Consider the following 20,213-nt stretch of genomic DNA (forward strand, 5'->3'; position numbering starts at 1 on the left):
GGCCCCGCCCTCGCGCGCTCATTGGCCTCTCGAGCACCGGCCTCTGCCGCTGCGGTACCCCCTCCGGCGGGGCGCTCGGGGCGTGCAGCCAATCGCCGTCAGCGAGCCGGTGGCCCCGTTTCCCCCCCCCCCCTTCACGCCCCCCGTGTCGGGCCGTGGATTGGCAGGGAGAGCTGAGCCGCCCACTGACCGCCGGGGCTCCGATTGGCCGAACACCGCCCCCGGCGACGCCTCCCGACGGTGGCGGCGGGAGCGACACGTGGGGTTCGGGGTGTGGTTTGTTGTCGCTCTCTTCCCCCGGGCTCTGCTGCGGGGGCGGGGTCTCGGGGGGCGGGGAGAACGGCGTCGCGTCACGTGAGGCGGGCGACATGGCGGCTCCGGCGGATGGTAAGGCGGGAAGGGTTGTTGGTGTTGTTTTGCTCCGGTGGCGAGGCGCGGGCCGTGCTTTACCCCTTCTCTGCTGCAGGTGCTGATCTGGAGGCTTCGCTTCTGAGCTTCGAGAAGCTGGACCGCGCCTCCCCGGACCTGTGGCCAGAGCAGTGTAAGTCTGGCGGGCCCGCGGCCGTCTGTCTGACAGCTGCGGGGCGGGAGGGTAGACCCGGCCAGGCCCGGCTCTTCTTCGGGTGACTGTGCGGTGCGGACTTGGGCCCACAGAGGCCCGGCGGGTGCGGGACGCTGCCGCCAGAGACGCTCACCCACCGCTGCCCTTCGTTTTGTTTTGACAGTGCCTGGGGTTGCCGAATTCGCCGCCTCTTTCAAAAGCGTGAGTGATCGATCGCTGCTTTGCCTGTCGAGTTTCCCCCTTCCCGTCTGATTGTAGCTCCGCTGTTTCCTCTTGCGGGCTGCAAATCTTTGTTCTATGAAGTGTATCTCGAGTATAGCCTCAGTATGTGCTAGCTTAATCCTTGTGTGTTTAATACCTCTTTTGTGTTCTTTTAATACCTTGTGGAGCTGTTAATGAAAATCGCATATTGGAAGAAATAAAAGGTTTTAAACTTTAGGAAATCCCGCTTTCTCCCCCCCCCCCCCCCCCCCCCTTTTTTTTTTTTCCTTCCTTGCAGTGCCTAAAGGGGGCCTACAAGGAAGCTGGAGTGGGAACTTTTACCAGGGCGTGTAGTGACAGGACAAGGGGGAACTGTTTTAAACTGAAAAGGAGTTGATTTATATTGGATATAATGAAGAAGTTCTTTACTGAGAGTGTGCTGGGGCACTGGCACAGGTTGCCCCGAGAAGCTGTGGCTGCCCCATCCCTGGAAGGGTTCAAGGCCAGGCTGGACAGGGCTTTGAGCAACCTGGTCTAGTGGAAGGTGTCCCTACCTGTAGCAGGGGGATGAAACTAGATGAGCTTTAAGGTCTCTTCCAGGCCAAACCATTCCATGATTCTGTGTTATGATTTTCATACTGGCTTTGGCTTGTGAGTGATAGTGTGCTTTTTTTAACTCTAAAGAGTCTGAGGAAAGCTAGCAAACACAATTAGACATAAAAATATTTCTACAGAGTATCTGGAGTTTTCCTGTCAGGGACTCCTCTGTATGACTCTAAAAATGCACCTGAGTATGAACTTCTTTTTTCCCCAAAATAGCCTATTACAAGTTCCCCTCCCAAGTGGATGGCTGAATTAGAAAATGACGATATCGACATGTTAAAGGGTGAGTATGGACATTGAAAGTAAGGTCTCCAAGGCAGATGGGAATTCAGTACTAACTTAACAGGCTTAAAATATGTTTGTTAAATGTTTTGGAAGTGGCGCTGTGGCCTCTGATCTCTAGCCTCCCCATTTGCAGAACCTCCAGCTCAGGAGTCTTTCTGTCCCGTTAGTGATATACATTTTTAATGAATCCACTTGTCTCCAAGAGAATATCCAAATGTCAGGCTGACTTTTCAAAACGAGCATAGAGGAACCAGCTGAAACAGTGTAATGTAAAAATATATTTCAGTTACCATGCTTACCAGTCTCTCACTTTGTATGTATAGTGTGTGTCTCTTGTATTTTGAGAGGTGGCATGAATTTTTTAGTGGAGCTTAGCTGATCAAACTTGGTGAGCAGTGTAGACTTATTGATTGACATGTTCAGAGATTTGGTGCCCATGCACCTTCACTCATAGATCTAGAATGTCTAATTGAACAGTAAGTCTGTATGTGCAAGTTACAGAAGGGCTATCTAGCATGTAGATTTGCTGCATGTTACAGCTATTAGTTTGCAGTAAACATCTTTGAGCATGTTCTGCCTCTTTTGTGAATTGCAGATAAACTGTTACAAAGTGGGACAAACTGACTTTCTACAAGAAATGTGCTTAAACACACATTATTAATGTTCATAATATTAATGTACATTCCCTTGCATACTGTTATAGCTTGTTCACATAGCAAAATGAATTTACAAGAACTTCCAAAATATGCGGCAAGTTAGCTCATTGCAGTTGTAGCAGATTACAGTATGAAACAGATCAGTGGCTGTCTTTTTCAACAGAAAAAAGCTGGTCTTTTCTCAGTATGTTAATATCAGGTGTGCCATCAATCTGAATTTAGAACGTGCTCTGTTCACTGGAAATATATCTTGTCAGAAGTATGACTTGAAAGTGCTCTTTGAAGTATTAAGTAGGTAAACTATTATTAGATAGCTACAGACAGTGTTAAAATTCCCACTTTTCTCTCTTCTAGAGTTGGGGAGCCTCACTACCGCTAACCTGATGGAAAAAGTACGTGGCCTGCAGAACCTGGCTTATCAGCTGGGACTGGATGAATGTAAGTGCTGTACACAGATGTGACTGACTGCATTGCAAGTCTTCCCACGAAAGCATGCGGTCAGGGTATATCTGTTGCTGTAAAAGTGTGTTGACAGATTCGGCAAGTGTCTGACTGTCACAGTGACCTTCCAAAACAGGATGAGAGCATGAGCTTGCATCTCCAGCTTACACCTACTTGCATGGGGGAAACCATGCAGAGATAACAAGTGGTCACATGTCAATCTGGTGTTGTCTAGTGGCACATAAACTTCTGATCCTGACTTAATGTTGCCTGAGATAAATCAGATCACTTTGCTTAATTTCCCACTCAGATACTAAAGCTATTTCTTGGAATACTTGTGGCAGTGCTTCTGTCAAACTTCATGCACAGCGTAGCTTCCACTTGTGTATAGAATTATCCTGTCACTCAATGTTCATACGTTTTTCTGCTTCTGTAGCTGATTTATGTGGGGTTTTTTTTCCTCTTTTTCCTCACCCCCCCCCCCCCCCCCCCGCCGCGAGTTGTACTGTGAGGTGTTGAGTACTAAAGTTGACCTTCATCCCTCTTACAAGCTGACAATTTTCATCTTTTTTTCTCACAAAGAAGCTGCTTTCACCATCACGTTTAGGATTCCAGTGTTAACAGTTTGATTCAGCTTTGAGGATGTCAAGAGTACTGCATTTCTTTTAAATCCAACCCGTACATACTGACATGTTTAATCATTTTCTGCTTAATTTTGCTCTAGTGTAGACCTTATTTGCAGTTACTCTTGGGCTACACAAAGCACCAAAAGTTTTAAAACTTAGAGGTTACCCCTTCCAGTGGGTAACAAAAAAGCAGTAACAGACATTTAGAATCTTCCTCACTGTAAACCTAGGATATCCTAATGTTTCCTTATGCACAGGTCGTTAAGCCTATTTTATCATACTCTCTGCAAGTTTGTTTTGCTTTCAGTGCTAACATGTTACAACTGTGTAAAGCATTTAATGGGGTAGATGTTAAACTGTACCAATATAAAACTGAGTCAAATACAGAGGTTGGATGATGGCTTCTTTTCTCAGTTAAGCTATTGGCTTAAGTGTCAGCTAAATGTTCTGCTAAATGGAGTGGAAGCAGAGCCTGAGTTACATTAAGGCTGACACAGTTGTTTCATTAGCAATATTTGTTGCATGCATTTCCATTTATTTTTGCTGAGAACAAATAAATACAGAAAGAAGACAAGAGTGAACAATGAAATATCTTTAGGTCTGGCAGTTATAACCCCTAGTCTATAGTAACTGAAATCTTGGATTTTCAAGCTTTGTGGAACCTCTCCATGTTACTTCTTGTTACTGAAGTCTATTTTCCTTTATGTTCTAATACATTGAATGCTTTGTGTGTCATATATTTATCTTAAAAATGTCACAGAAAATTAGATGCAAAGTTTGAACAGAGCTTCTCAGGACTATTTTTCTTAGTACTGTCTTTAAGTTCTTTCTCTTACAGACTTAGATAATTAAGAAAACAAGAAATAAAATCCAGAATACCTTTTTAATAAAGTTAAGGGACTTGTGCTTTTGGTCCAGAGATATTGGATTTGATTATATCTTTGTGTATTGAAATTTAATAGTAGAAATTTAACTTGACTGTTTATTGAAAGTCCTGGCTATCAAAACCAGGATTAAACTCACTACTGACCAGTCTCCTCTAGATGGCAGGATGAGGCTTTTTTTATTTATTTATTTATTAATAGAACTACTGTTTCAGTCATGATTTGAAGTTCTTCTTATCAAGATTGGGTTTTGTGACGTTTCCTGTTCTCAATGTGCAATGTCTTTTTTGTTTGGTTGGTTGGGTTTTTTTTTGTTTATTTTTTTACAGTATCTTTAAACTTTTTACCTGTATCGAGTGTGAGAAACAGTTCTGCTTCACTGTTTTAGAAACTTACTTTTCCTTCCAGCTGTCCTCTCCCACATCCTTTATATTTCAAAGGCTTCTATTTTCATCCAAGTTATTGGTAAAATGCTGTACAGGACCAGTGTGATTCCTGCAGCACTCCATGACAAATGTAGCTATTGAGTGACTTTGTAATTATGCTGTGAGGTCTGTTATTGAACCAGTTTACAGCACACTTCATGTTAATTTTGCATTAGAATTCATCAGGCAAAGTGACTGGTAGGATTTGGTATCTTTTGAAAAGTTTATTCATCAAGGTACTACTGCAATGATAAAACTGAAATCTGAGCAATTGATTTACCATGGTATAGTTTGATAAATAAATAATTACTGAATTAAATGCCTTGTTTCTTAAATTCTTATGAACTGTCTTATTTTGCCTATATAAATGTCTATCTATATAAATATTCTTGACAAATTTCGAACAAATGTATTGAATGTTTTATCCATCTTCACTTTTGTCTATGAATGGTTGAGTACTATTATCTGGATTCCACACTCATATATATTTTCTGCTGTCCCAGACTTTTTGGCCATGGATTTGCATTTTTTTTTTTTTTTTTTTTGGTTTCTTGCTTCTCGTACATCTCTCTTCTTTACAGCTAACTTCCATTTCCTCATAGGGTTACCTTTACTTCTGTAACTCTCTCTTTCCTATTTTGAATGCCCCATGACTTCTCTTAGTCAAATTAAATTGTTTATGCATAACTTACATGTTCTTTCCTGCTTGTTTGATGCCTGCATTGATTTACAGTTGGCCTCCACTTCTTAAAAAGTAGCCAATTTTACAGTTGCTGCTGTTTCACCAGTCTGCATTTTAAGCTGCATATTCTCATGTGACTTAAATGGTTATATCTTAATTAGTGCAGAGTTCTGTGAAAGTTCTTCTTTATCAGATGAAACTGAATACGCTTGCCCTGCTTGGCTTGTAACAGTAACTTCAAGAAACAGATGACTAGAAATGTCAGAGGTGACTTTTACATTTAGAGGTCTGAGATACAGTGAATGTCATTCAGCTGGAATAATTCCAGCAAACCTTCCTCTGGTATTTTATATGGGCATCTGAGGAGTTGGGCTTCTTACCTTCTGCTATGATTCCTATTTGGTATAGCGGGTTATCTGTTTAGACTGCAGTAGCCTTATTGGGTAACACGAAAGTCTCTTGAGTGTGGGGGGTGATAATGTCAAAGGAGCCCTTTGACAATTGAAGTGGTAAATGCTATTTTTGATAATGCTGTTTCTCACTTGTCAGGAGGTTCAATTGCTTTCTGAATAAGGTAACTGTTGATCGGTCCAGCTATGTATCTTCTACCTTCAGTAGTACTTAATACATTTAGTTCCAACGCAGGCAACGTAAGTTGCTTATTTTTGATGTTTTACCTTTCATGAGCTGTAATTTCATCTGCCTTTTCTACGATGCAGGCTTTGCACCATTAATTTGCTGATTACTTAAATTGAATATCTTCCTTGTGGATTAGAAAGGATCTCCAGGGTGATCATGGGGAATCTCTTCTTCAGCTCTCCTCCTAGCATGCCAGTAGGTGGATTTTTGCTCACCCATGTCTTTGCCTGGCAGAATATTCTTCCCTTCTGTAGCACAGAACTCATCTGAAGGTCAGCCTTCCTTGAACGAAGCAGGGGTTTTTGTAGTGTAAACCAATGGTTTTAATTCCTTTACTCTCCTCTTAAAGGATAGGCTATCCTTAGGTCTCTGGTTTGTGTATTTATTCTTTGCTACAAGGTGGTTCTGGAGTTCTCCAGGTTCCAGACTCAGGACTTGGTATCACTAATAATAAAATCTTAAAAAAAAAACCAAAACCCCAAAATAAAAAAGATCTCAGTACCTCTCCTGAGGTCTCAGCTTGTGTTTCCTTGCCTCTTTTTTTAAGCCATGTAAAATTCTATCTCGTCTTCTAGCTTGTTACTGCTTTTCTCTTTTTGCATCTGTTCTCTCATTATAGCTTCTGTTTGCCTGCTGTTAAAAAGTTATTGATTAGACTACATGGAAACTATTTTTAGTATTATAAATCCTGCTTTGCGTGCATTTTGCCATCCCTGTTAATGTGGTTATTGTAAGGGTGGGAGGAGGAACTGAGCTCAGTGAACACACCTACTTTTAATTGTTCATGTAGTAAGGGTGACTTTGGGAGGAATAGTATTACTGCTGCATGTGAGCTGCAGCCAGTTAGTGGGTCTCATCTCTGCTTTTGGCAGAAATCAGGGGGCAGGAGAAGGTTATAGGCACGTTGCCTTTTTATGGGCTTTTGTTCTCCTCTCTGTCCCTCCAGCTTTGCTTGGAGTAGAGTAGTGAGCACTGCAGAATGAGGAAACCCCAGCTGATGGGGCAAGCAAGAAGGAGGTAGTTCTTACCTGGGACCCCAGTCACAGATCCTGACTCAGTGTTTGTAGACCATAAAGCATCTAGTATCATTTGGTTTGCGTTAGTAACTGCAGCTTAGCTCTGTTTTTCCACTGTAATCGCCCATTACAGCTTTCAGAACAAGTGAGTCAAAGCTGACTTTAGAAGATTTTCAGAGTTTTGGTTTCATGAGCTAGCAGCTCTGGAAGTGCACACACTGCTTTTAAGCAAACCTAACTAGGTGCTAAAGAGATTTTTATTATCATTGATTCAGTTATTTTTAAAGGTCTGCCCTGTCATCCTTTTGAATAGATGTATAGAGAGGTGTATCTGAGCATGCACAGAGAAAAGTACACATTTTTCTTAACAAAATAAAATTTAAAAATGTGTTTTCCCCAAACTTTGGGATAATGCTATGTGTAAAAGTAAATGGGCAGGATGGAGAAACAGGAAAAGTGCCATGTCACTGGAGTGTGGTTGTCCAGGGACTTTCTGAAAGCCTTGATAATGCTTCTCTGTGAATCTCTGATATCTTTCAGATAACACCCGCTATACTGGTTCAGAAGACCTAAAGTGCGTATGTGGTGTCACAGCCATATTTATAAAATGTCACTGATGCCAGAGAGATTATCTGGTTGCTATGCTGTCACAGTATAGCTTCAGTGATGTTGCTGGTGCAAGGATTCCTGTAAAGTTTATGACTTTTTAAGGCCTAATATATTTGTGGAGGTAATGGTGCTTTTGTGCCTTAAATATTAGAAAGGGCTAACTGATCCCACAGATGGGAGTACCATTTATAATTTCCGTGACAGTGATTTTTGCTAGTCTGCTCGCATATGTTAGATTGCTTTTTTATTTGAGGTTAGGCTGTTTTGTGGTTTTCTTTGTGTAAAATTAGGACTTTAAGTGTGACAATCCAATGTCAAATCTTCATGCTCTTTCAAGTGCAAATGAGACAGTTACTGAACATGCTCAACCAAGTCTCCCTGTTTATAGTCCCCCATGGTTTTGTGTGCCCTGGCTTTTGCTGTGCTCTAGCAACTTTGCTTTTATTTTCTGTGTAGCACTGATTTATTTTCCATATACTTTCAAGCAAATTAAATACCGAGGATACTGTGGAAGAGTTATTTGATGCTATCCATCAAGGGCCCAAGAATTAGACCTGGATGACCTGGGAGATGTCAGGTGAACAGCAAAAAGTCAGCCATCTTGTAGCGTCACAGGCTGACAAAGGAAAAGTCAGCCAGGGTTTAGTCAGTCAGTGATAGTTTTTCTTAATATGAAGAATTAGTAAGTGACTAGGAGTTTTTAGCCTGGAAGGAGACAGATAGTGCAGTATGTGAAAAAGATCTGTAAAACTGATTAATGCAGAGAATGTGTGAATAGGAGATGATGTCTCTTCACTGTTTCTCATAGTATGAGAGCCAGAGAAAATAAAATAGTGTGTCAGGACAGACATGAGGAGATACTTGGGCTGTGCATTAAAGTCAGAACTCATTGCCACTGGAGGTTGTGGGCACGAAGTTTATCTCACTCAATAAACAAGACAAATGATTGGAAGATAAATCTATCAAGGGTGTCTGACCACAGAGAAGTCACCAGTGGCTTGGAAATCTTGCAGATGCAGAAAGCTGGAAGAGATTTCTAGGCAGGTACAGCTGCGTGCTTCACTGCTGTTATACTCTACTGTAGGCATTTGCCATCAGCATGTCAGGGTAGTTGGTTGGAAGGATCTTTTGTGTGACAGTGGGGTTGTTTTGTTTATTTTTTGTTTTAGTAGTAGGATAGACTGCATGGTTGTTGAGCGACTGCTACCAGAAATCAATGAGGTGCCCGTGTAATGGAGAAACCCTTCTGGAGACAGCAAGAGATGGATGGGCACATGGTTGAGGAACAGCTAGCTACCTTGCTCCCAAGTTAAGCTGACCTTGGTTGTGAATTGTAGTCCTGTAAAGCCTCTGAAATTTCTGGAAAATCATAAAGGAGTCCTTCTGAACTCCAAGCTATTTACAGATCACCATTCTTTATTAGATTGGTTGTCTTCAGTTTTTCATTTCTCTCAGATAAATGCTGTCTATCGTGATCTCCTGCCTACAAGTTCAGCTTTTTGTGTAGGTTTGGATGGGTAGAGCAGTTCCATCTTTTTTCTTCATCAGGATTTAACTGTAGCATATTTTAAAACATGTATGCTTAGTTCTGCCTGTGATCCTTTCAGGCTACTCTTGACACGGATAATTTCAAAGCTGGCATAGCTCTTTCTTACATGGTTGAATGTGAATTCACTCATTGAGTGTGGAGGTTTTTTTAGTTTTGCTTTTCTTCTTCCTTTTTTGCTGATGGTGGTGGTGGGTAGGATATGTTTAAATCAAAGACTTCATCTTTGGTGAACTGAACTTGTATTATAGAATCATAGAATCATAGAATAGTTAGGGTTGGAAAGGACCTTAAGTTCATCTAGTTCCAACCCCCCTGCCATGGGCAGGGACACCACACACTAAACCATATTACCCAAGGCCTCGTCCAACCTGGTCTTGAACACTGCCAGGGATGGAGCATTCACAACCTCCCTGGGCAACCCATTCCAGTGCCTCACCACCCTAACAGGAAAGAATTTCCTCCTTATATCCAACCTAAACTTCCCCTGTTTAAGTTTTAACCCGTTACCCCTTGTCCTATCACTACAGTCCCTAATGAAGTGTCCCTCCCCACCATCCCTATAGGCCCCCTTCAGATACTGGAAGGCTGCTATGAGGTCTCCATGCAGCCTTCTCTTCTCCAGGCTGAACAGCCCCAGCTTTCTCAACCTGTCTTCATATGGGAGGTGCTCCAGTCCCCTGATCATCCTCGTGGCCCTCCTCTGGACTTGTTCCAACAGTTCCATGTCCTTTTTATGTTGAGGACACCAGAACTGCACACAATACTCCAGGTGAGGTCTCACGAGAGCAGAGTAAAGGGGCAGGATCACCTCCTTCGACCTGCTTGTCACGCTCCTTTTGATGCAGCCCAGGATACGGTTGGCTTTCTGGGCTGCAAGCGCACACTGCCGGCCCATGTTCATTTTCTCATTAAAAAAAAAAAAACAAAAATAAAAAGAAGGGCATGACATTTAATTCTAAAACTTGAACGTTGTGTAAGTTATTGAATTAGAATCAAGGTAAGGAAAGGAGGGAAGATAATACAGTCTCTTACTGAAGCATCTCTTTCCTTTTCTGTAATGGATTATCTTTTCCAAAAGTGTTTACATGTAGTACCAACATGCAGCCTTTAGGCTCCTTGCAAAACACCTGGTCTTCATACCCAAACAGGCTTACATCAGTGATGTAATTGATCAGAAAAAGTATTTCCTGACCATAACCACTTCCTCTTTAGTCCTGAGTCAATTGACATAGAGGCTTTTTAAGCTCAGAAGCACTTGTGAACATACCCCCAGTTCCTGCAGTAGAGTTGCCTAGTGCCTTTTCCTGTCTGTATGTATACTTGTTTGTAAGAAAATGTTTCAGATTCTTACATTGTAGGAAGTGAACGTATCAACAGGTATGTGTAAGTAAAGAGTGTTTTAATATTCAGTGTATCACCAGAGTGCCTGTCTCATGGCATCTTCTGAAATCTCTTGGTGGTCCATTTTAGTAAAAGCTGCATGTTGACTCTCTGCAGTCTGGGAAATTGCATGAAAAAATGAGCTGGATTCTTATGGTTTCTTGTTAGCCAAAATGAGGTTTTGGAATCTCTGTGTAGAGCACTCTTTCCTGAACATGAACTCTTTCCATACTTCCTTGGAGAAATAGCTTCCCTAGAGTGTTGTGGTGGAGCTGGAGAGGAGAACAGACTTTTGGAGAAAGAAGACAGAAATAAAGTGAAAGAGGATCACATGGTGTGGATCCAAATCTAGATCCCACAGCAGGAACCTCAGTGCCAGTTATTAGAAAGATACAGCAGCATGCTTAGCATCTTGACAGCTGACAAGAGTAACGAAGATGCTCGCTTGTTAAAAGCTGGCACCTGCAGAGCTATAGTGCTTGTAGTACCAGTATGTCTGTATACATGTGAAACAAGAAGGAAGAAAACACATGTCAGAATTGCCTACATTGTTTTAAATATGTTGGACTGAAGAGAACAATGTGTGCCATTATGTCCCTAAACTTAAAGTACACAGTCTGTTTACTCTTGCAAGGTGAGCTGTCCTGCATAGGAGGAAGTAGTTGAGGTACATATACTTTAGTTATTTCTGCTCTGCTTAGGATTTTCTTTGCAGTGACTGTTTTATTCTTGGTTGTTTTCTACATTCCCTGTCTTGCTGAATGAATCTTCGTGTTTCAGTTTTGCCTGAAAGCATATTTCTCCCTTATTTTGTTATTTAGTACTGTGTTTGGCAGGGACTTTATGTGAAATAATATACTTCATGTGCTTCAAAGCTTGAAGGCAGAGTTTTATAGCTGGACAACAAAATTATGCTCTTTGGACACTGGATTTCTGTAATACACAGCTTAAGGAGTTACTTTGCAGAGTTAGTAGACTTCTCCCAGAAAATGTTTCACATTTTGTATGGTTCATTTGTGGATTAGGAGATGATCACAGAATTTTTTGAGAACTACACAATGAGTTGAAATGCTGGGTTTTGTTTCCCTTACAAGGGAAAAATACGGAGGCTGTTTTCAGTTTATATTCATAGTAATTCTTGAACCTTATTTGATTGCTTCAGAAAGGTGAGAAGAACGTTTACATTGTCCATTAAAGTGTTTATATGGCCCTGTCACCGTGATGTTGGAGCTGCTATGATTTCCATGTGAAACCTTGGCCTTTTTCCCAATTCTCGTTATACCCTCCTCCCACTCTGTAGCTCTGCTTCTTCATTTTAATGCATAGTGCTATGGTAAGAGATACTCTGCATCTGCAGAGGGACAAGGAAGTTGCCTTTCCTTCTACTGCTTACTGGGTGCTTTATTTATAGGCAGGATGCTTCCAGGGCAGCTCCTGTTGAAGAGCGAGACGTCAGAATGCCAACTTGAAATTGCCATTCATGTGTGATCTGTGAATTGGCTAATTTTGACATGTAGGTAGTTAAGAAATTATTACAGTCAGTGGAGTCATGACCTCAACTTTTCATCCTCTCCATTGGCTGTGCCCCAGTTTGGAAGTGAAGAAGGTATAGGAAGTTTTAATTGTACCTGTGTGATTTATCCTCAGTCAGCTCTTTAATTTCTTCTGGCTGTCTGAGGTTTCCGACACGCTGTAAATTTCTCCAACTTTTTCATTATCTGCAATTTCTTTATGACTCATGAATCGGAGTGGAGAGAGAGTGTGGATTTACAGGAGAGATAAACATGTCCATAAAGTCTGTATCTGTGTCAGTAATTGTACTGCTGTCAGTGACTGTCCTGTTTTACAGGTCTCTCTTGGGAGAGGAACACGTTTTGCTACCAGTGTCAGCGGAGTGTTCGCTTTGATTTGCATTAACTTGCCAGGAGATTAGGTTGTGGTGGTGAGGGTGGAAATTGAGTCGGGGCGTTGGCTGCTATTGTTTTTATGAAATAAGTGGGTATGTGGTTGAGTTGCCCTCTATGTGCAGGGGAAAAAAAAAAATGAAAGCAGTTGCAGACTTTTCTTAAATAGAAAATCCAGGAGATGCAGTCTACTGATGGTATCAAATGTGATGCTACCCATATGCATAAATTGTACATTCTTACCATAAAACAAACATAGTATCTAGGTAACTGTCAGATATGGAAGAAATACTGCATGGATCCTTGGGGTGTTCTCTGGCTGCTGGTGAAGTAGAATAAATATTTCTCTAAGCTTCAAGAAATTTCTGCATCTTTGCCTTTTTCCCCCTCCCCTACTCCAGGGGGAAAGCGTGGTTGTGGATTTTGATGGCAAGTACTAATACAGCATCTTAGTCTCCAGGCATTGATGACTGTGCTTGCTGCAGAAGGTGGTGTATACTGATGGAGTTTGAGAAAAGAGAAAAAAAATCCCTAAAGCTCTCCTAAATGTGTCAGAAGTTCAACAGTCTACAATTTCTGTTTGCTCTTATTTTCTGTTTGGTACCTGTCATTGATATCTGTGTATGTGGAATCTCCTTTTGTTAGTTTATATAGTTTGGGTTAGGTTATTTTTTGTCTGTGACTTACTGATTTTTTTTTTTTTTTTTTTTTTTTTGGTCACAGTAAGAATGCAATTATTTTCTCACAGAATAATTTTTAAATATTCAAAGTTACTGTAAACCCCCAAATTTCCATTATGTCAGGTATCCATTGAGACCTCCATATGCAGCTTATTGAATTTTTGTAAGTCTGCTGGACACCCTTTACAGATGGGAGATCATAAACAATGTAAACTCTGTGACTGTGTGGTAGCTTTTAAATGTGCATAGATGTAGGAGTGTTAGAAATGCTAAGATGGCACCTACCGTTGCATTGGTTATTACTGATGCTGGAAATACAAAGGGGAGCTTTGCAAGTGTTAGTGTCCGTCTAGCTCTGGTAGCTGAGTTTCCAAATTTATGTATAAGGAACATGTGCTAAGTGGCCCAATAGGTGGCAGATAACTGTGCTCTTAAAACTGCTGTTGATCTTAATGAGTGATGCTCAATCCAACAGCAATATCCTAAATAAAAGCTGAGTTACTAAAAGATGCTTTTACTTGATCTTTATCAAAATGTCCATTTTTTTTTCCTTTTCTCTCATCTTCTTCCTCTCCTTATCTACATCTCCATACCTAATTTGTGGATCTGATTTTGTTAAAACAAAGGTCGCCTCTGAAAAGTACTTCAAACAGGACATATCACTTGCTTTATTAAAGCAAAACCAAACTCAAACAAACAAAAACAACCCCACAGAACGTTTGTGTTATACCCTGGTATTTCTTTCTAAAAATGTCTTTTCTTAAAGTCCCCTTTGGCTCCTAGAGTTTGTTCAGTTGTAGAAAGAAATGCTGAAATAGTTTGATCCTTTCTGGACAGAGCTGTTGAGTTTGTGTTGATAGAGTGAAAGGTGATCTAGGTACTTCCTGTGGTCAAGAGCCTTTTCAGTGTCAGTGGGGAAGAAGAAGAAGAGATCTGATTAATCTGAAGACTGACCAAACTGCTTTGAAGACTCTGAAATCATTCATCTGATACATCACCATTGGCTTTTGCAGGATCTTTGGTGTGCTACTCAAAGCAGTAATTTGTACTTTGTGAGAACATCTGAAGTGTTAGCATTGGTCAGTCAAGTAGTGGAACATGTGCAACCACCAGGGTGGTTTGTGCAGTCTCTGTTCTTGGAGGTTTTCCAGATACAACTGAATAAAGCCTTCAGTGACATGATCTGACCCCATAATTGACCCTGCTTTGCACAGGAGACCTCCTGAGCCCTTGTAACCCAGATCATCCAGTGGTTGGTTGATTCTGCAATCTAAGATCCTTTCCAGAAGTAAATTCATGCAAAGCCTACATTCCACAATCTCAGCTGAACACAGCACCGAACAGTTGGTTCAGTCTCTGAGCTGTGAGGAGATCTCAAGTGCAACTCTATGGTCTGCCTCCATGTGAGCAGCCTGATTAGGAGCAAGGAACCTAAGGATTCTAGTGTCACAGTGATTGCTTTCATTCTTTCTGGGGATGAGGAGTGGACTTCCAGGTAATTCCATTCACAGAGCTGATTATGATGTTATGCAACTTGAGATGGCGAGCCTGTTTTTCTGTGTAGGGAGGTACAGTCCATTCAATGCCATTCTTTAAGCAGAGGAAGAGAATGGTCCTAAACATACACAGAGGTTCTTGTGTCTCGGCTGAAATAAACAGTGAAAACACCATCATCTGTCTAGACAAGCAGGGGTTCAATGGGGCTTGACTGAAGAGCTTTTAGCCACAAAAGTAAAGGAATGGGCTGTCACATTAAAGCATTTCTATCTGCTGCATGCTTGGCACAGAAAGAAACATGACTACAAACAAAATGTTCTTACATTATACTGTCAGAAGCCTATTTTTTGCTACTCTTATTCTGACAGGATAACTTGTAGACTACTGTCAGTGGAGGAATTGAGGATAGGGAAAAGTTTGATCAAGCATAAGGTTACGTGCATTTTTCCATTACGATTTAAAAACACAAAAGTGCCAAAGAAATCTCGGGAGACTCCGGCAGGGACTCTCAAACCTGTGCAACTGGTCTGTATTTAGTATTTAAAATTCATTTGCTGTCTGTATCTTTATATAGTTAAAAGTTTTCTACTTCTTCTCTGATAATAGAATGTTCTCTTTGTATTTACAAATACCAGAAAGATTGTTCCTGTCTGAAACCTTTTCATGTATATTTTTGCTTCTGGCAGGAGTAATGAAAATTTTCTTCCACAGCATGGGCAGCTGGACCTATTTGCAGAGCAGCAGCTGATCCTGGTGAAAATCACACTAGTGTGACTTTGGGGACCTTGGTTCAGTTTCTGGCACTACCACTGTTCTGCTCTGTCAGTTTATTTGCCTTTTCACATGTTCCTCCCTATTTCCCCAGCTGTAAGGTAGAGTTCATGTTAACTTTCTTTTGCAAGATATTGGAAAAATCGGAGATCTAAAAAAGCAGCATGTAAGTCCTGTGTCTTTAGGTCTTTTATCCTGTGTACTGTTTGTTGTTGTCCCATGCTTGCTGCTATATATGCCACAGGAAGGTATCTTTCGAATATTGTGTATGTCATCAGTAGATGTAAAATGAGAATGTGGTGATGAAACAGATCCTAATATCCAGTGCTCTTCAGCCTGGGACCCAAGCAAAGTAACTAAGAAAAGCAAGGCTATTTTCAGTCATTTACAGACATTAAATGTAAAAATATTTCTATTTCCAAGGGGCATAAAGGTTAAAAATTATTAGTATGTATCCATACTGATAACCAGGGATTATTCACCTCTTTGGTGGCACATTTGCCCTGCTAGCTCAGAGACAGTGGAGTTACTCATTACAGAAGGATCAGTCTCACTGTTTTGCATTTGCGCTTTGAGAAGGGAAATACAGTATATTTGTCAAGTAGACTAAACATATGTTGGTGCACTACTGCTATATTCCCTTACAGTTTTCCTTATTTTGGATCAGGTGATACAATGCTGTGTGAAAAATCTAGCATTTTGTTACTTTATAGAGTAGTTTCGGTTGTTCTGAGCATGAAGTCTAAATCTCCTGTAAGATCCATAATGAACTTACCACCTTACCTTTTGCATCTCCAGTAAATGCAGCTCTGAACATCCCCTCTGTATAATGTTGCTCTACTTAGTCTGATAGTATCTTGTCTTATTGCCTCATTAACTTGTGAGCATTAGAACAAGATAAAAATGCCCTAAAGCCTCTTATCCGATGATTGTTGTAACCTTCTGAGTGCCATTAGTTTAAGTTTGCAATCAAATACTTCCCTTGAGAATAAGGAGCACTGATTAAACCTGAGGTGTCCCCAGAGGCTTTTACAGCTGTCATGGGGGCGGTGGCTGCTCCTCTTGGAAAGGAAAAGGGGGGCTGGAGGTCCTGGTGGGGTGGCCACTCTGCAGACCTCCATGTGGCTGCCCCAGCTGTTCCACTTTGCCTAATGAATTGTTTTACAAGCAGAGGCTGGATATTGTCATCACAAGCTGCCTTCCCCAGGGAATGAAGCCAGGCTGATAATGACTAATGTTAGTGATAGTAATTGAAGTGTGATGGCTCTCCAGGGACTTGCACACACGTAGAGCTGTCAGGCACTTGTGGCTGGTACAGTCCCATGAATACCTCAGAAATGCTTTTTAATTGCTTGACTTTCATAACTAGTTCCCATATATCTCCTGCAGAAATATACATTTTATGGGGGGAGGGAAAAGAAGCTGAGGACTCTATGACCCTCGGTTTACTCATGTAGTTTACTGCCTTGATGTGTTTCTAATGAGTATGGCTGTGTGTTCTTGTTCCTCTCTGGTCATGGTGTGGATTTCCTCTGTGTCGTTCATTGCACAGGACTGTGTGTCCCAACAGGACTGGAATTTATGGCCATGAACTTCTGGAGGTTTAGGACAGAGAAGTGGCCAAGCTATATAAAAAAAAGAGTGACGATTTATTACTTTTTGCTTTCCCCTGAACATTTTCTCCTTTAGAAATGTGTGTATGTATATACATATATGTATGTGTATACATATGCAATGGACACATACACATATATAGATATATATGAATATAGCAGTGGGCTTGAAATAAAAATAGCTGGAATGGGGAACTGTACTCCTGTCTTCCAGGATTGCCTTTTGAAAGGGGGGGTGTGGTTTGGGTTTTTTTTGCCTGATCGGTTTTGAGGGGTTTTTTTGTGTGTTTTGTTAGGTTTGTTTGGATTTCAAGTGCTGTGTTGGAATTAGCAGGTGGAACTCATTGGATTAAATTAATGTTTTCTGCCAGTAATGGCATAGAACATTGTTATCAATTATTATCATTATTATCAATTCAAGAAACAACTTTTAACACAGGACCATGAGAATTGCCATAGTCACACCAATACTCTTGTAGTGTCTTGCCCCTAACAGTGGACTTTGTGTGAAGAGTTACTCACTGTTCTGCACAGTTACAGAGAAGTATTTAAGGGAGGTTTTTTCCCAAGCCTCTCCAGCAGCACTTAAGTGTATTCCCTGAACATGAAGCTTCTATAGCTTTATCTATTGAAAGTATGCCTATTTCTACATTTTTCTGTAATATTTCTTCAGGAGCTTGTTAAATTTGACAATAGAATAACATAAGAGTTTTAATTAAAGAGCTAATAACTTGAGTGCATGAAAGCTTACATTTCCCCCCACCTATATCTGTTAGTCTAGTGATGTAAAACTTTATCTCTTTGAAAATTTTGCTTTGCCTTTATTTCCTCTTACAGATTTCTTCAGACTGATTTCATTATTGTTCCTCTGGATTTTTTAATTCATTTCAATAGAGTTTGTCTTCATTAAATAAATCTAACTTTAATGGCTATAAAAAGGCTTCTCATGTATGAATTGTATGTGGTATGATATTGTTGTATTGGACTGAGAGCTCCTGTGGCTTACTTTGCTACTTGTAATGCTTGTCTTTTCTGAGTCTATAGAGTGAAAACAACAGGTCTCCTCTGTCTCCGTGCTGGCTTGGACAGAGGAAAAATGAAATTCATGTTGCTACTGCTTGAGGAAGCTGTGAGGAGAGAATGGATTTATTCACGAAGCTGAGTGACCCAGAGGGCAAGTTTCAAAAAGAGATAGGAAAGGGGAGACCTTCGAAAACATTTTCTTCGACCTAGTTGAGGGTCCTTGGAAGTATATATTCACCAGATAACTTACCAATTGCATAATACTGAGAGATAAAAGTATAGGCTTCCTGAGGGTAGGGGGTTTAATACTAGATTGATCACAAGACCATGGAACACGTGTACAAGGTTAGACAGTAGGACAGTAATATGTAGGAAGGGGATGGAAGTGAACCTAACATTTTTGGTACTAAGTCTCATTTTTGTTTAATTTCTGTTTTTAGATGACTCTGTTCTTCCCAATCTGAAGTCAAAGTATCTTAGTAAATTCAGGACAAGTTAAAATAGATCATACTAATATGTGCCAGCCACTTTATGGATTTAAATGTTGAAAACAGTGTTTTATTGCTCTTACTTGTATGTTACTCTCTAAGTGTAGTCTGTCTGGTTTTAGGCCTAGGGGAAGATCTTTTGAGATGACTAGACTTTAAGGAGAGCACTTCTCTCCAACTCTTCCAGAGCATCCTGAATGGCCCCTGTAGGTAAATGGAGCCTGTAAATGAGACCCAGCCTGAGGTGTGGGAAAGCGGTAAGGTTTAGTAGGTCACAAGAGAAATTTTGATCATGTGGCTAGCAGGCTTCTTTGAATTAATTTCTTGCCTCAAATCCCTTCTTTAAGAAACTGTCTTTAAAAAATTCCCGTCTCACTAAACCAAATTAATAGTGATGGAGAATTTACTACATTTACTACACACCTATTGCTTACTTAGCTATTAAATACCCAACTCTTGATCCTAATGTGACTTTTTAATTGTCTCTGTCTGTACAGGAGGGTTTTGCTGTAGCTTTTTGAGATCAAAAAAGGGTGCTTAATACCACTGCCAGCAGAGTAAACATACTACCTCTTCTCATCATATTCATTGCAAGTTTGTTCTTCACCTCCCCCTTCCAGTGAAGTGCTGGCTCTTAGAAATTTATTTTGGTAATAAAACATTACTTTATACTTGCCCATGAAAGCACGTTTGAAGGCTGTTTGTGGATTCCTTAAGGTGTCCAAGAGATTGTTGTTCCCTGAGCACACTGCAAACTCGTATCATAATTAAGCCTGATGAATTAACCCACAGGAAGTGAAGCTCATAACTTCCAGTGGTTAACTTTGGTTCTTAAAATGTGGAAGCAAACCTGTGGTTGGTGTGCTGTAATTCAGTTGTCAGTCCCGCAATGTTATGTATTGATGGGATTTGTTTCTAGGAAAATGCATGGGTTATTTTAGGTTGCAATGAGGAGAGACTAAAGTTTGTTTACTGCTTTTCACAGTTGTAAGTCTTGACAGTAAAGCCAAAGGATATCGTTTAGTTATTTTCCTGTCATTTATCTTACAAGTTTTTACTGTAACTGGGGACATAGGAATAGGAAACTCCATGCTGCAAAAGTAGAGATTTTCAGTTTGTAATTTAATTTTGAGGGGGTATTTTCACTGATTGGTTGCTACAGCACAAGCATGGGGGGGGGGGGGGGGGGGGAGGTAATTGAAAGGAGTCCAATATCTGATTAAGCAGATTTTGCTTGTGTCTTATGAGCACTGTTTTAGTGAAAGCCAGTGAAGCTGATTAAAGTTCTGCACTGTATTTTCTGTGTAGAAATTATTTTACATTAATAGGGCATTTCCATATGGAGAGGTTTCTGTGCTCTGAGGCATATATCCACATGTTGGTTAAACTGGACAAAGTGCCAGTTATTTTGGTGTCTGTACACACTGTCATGTAAAATCTGGATCTGGCTTCATGGATATTTGGTTAAGTTTTACGGACATCTGTATCACAAATAAGTCTCTCCTTAACTCTTTGCACGTTGTCTCTGAAACCTGTTGTTACGTTTTAAAGCTTTCTAGGTTCAGTGGCAATTCAAAAAATATTAGCTCCCATTTTCTTCAAATTAAAATGTGACTTCTATTTTCTCACTCTAGGGTTTAGTATCAGTTCTACTGAACCAGGTAAGGTCAGGTTTGGTC

The 20,213-nt window shown here is 40.7% G+C and overlaps 1 protein-coding gene across 1 annotated transcript in view; it reads left to right on the forward strand.

Moving 5' to 3' along the window:
- Positions 1–334: 334 nt before the first annotated feature.
- LIN52 (lin-52 DREAM MuvB core complex component) overlaps positions 335–20,213 on the forward strand; it is a 46,105-nt gene continuing 26,226 nt past the window's right edge. Inside the window, exons 1-5 of the mRNA XM_061463573.1 lie at positions 335–387; positions 467–541; positions 726–763; positions 1,583–1,649; positions 2,662–2,745. Coding sequence (XP_061319557.1) covers positions 369–387; positions 467–541; positions 726–763; positions 1,583–1,649; positions 2,662–2,745 — 283 coding nt within the window. The 5' untranslated portion in view covers positions 335–368. The remainder of the gene's footprint in view (positions 388–466; positions 542–725; positions 764–1,582; positions 1,650–2,661; positions 2,746–20,213) is intronic.

The sequence above is a fragment of the Pezoporus flaviventris genome, unplaced genomic scaffold (genome assembly GCF_033815535.1).
Source record: "Pezoporus flaviventris isolate CSIRO_AGI_PZ_B2104156 unplaced genomic scaffold, CSIRO_AGI_Pfla_v1 ptg000036l, whole genome shotgun sequence".
NCBI classification, from domain to species: Eukaryota; Metazoa; Chordata; class Aves; order Psittaciformes; family Psittacidae; genus Pezoporus; species Pezoporus flaviventris.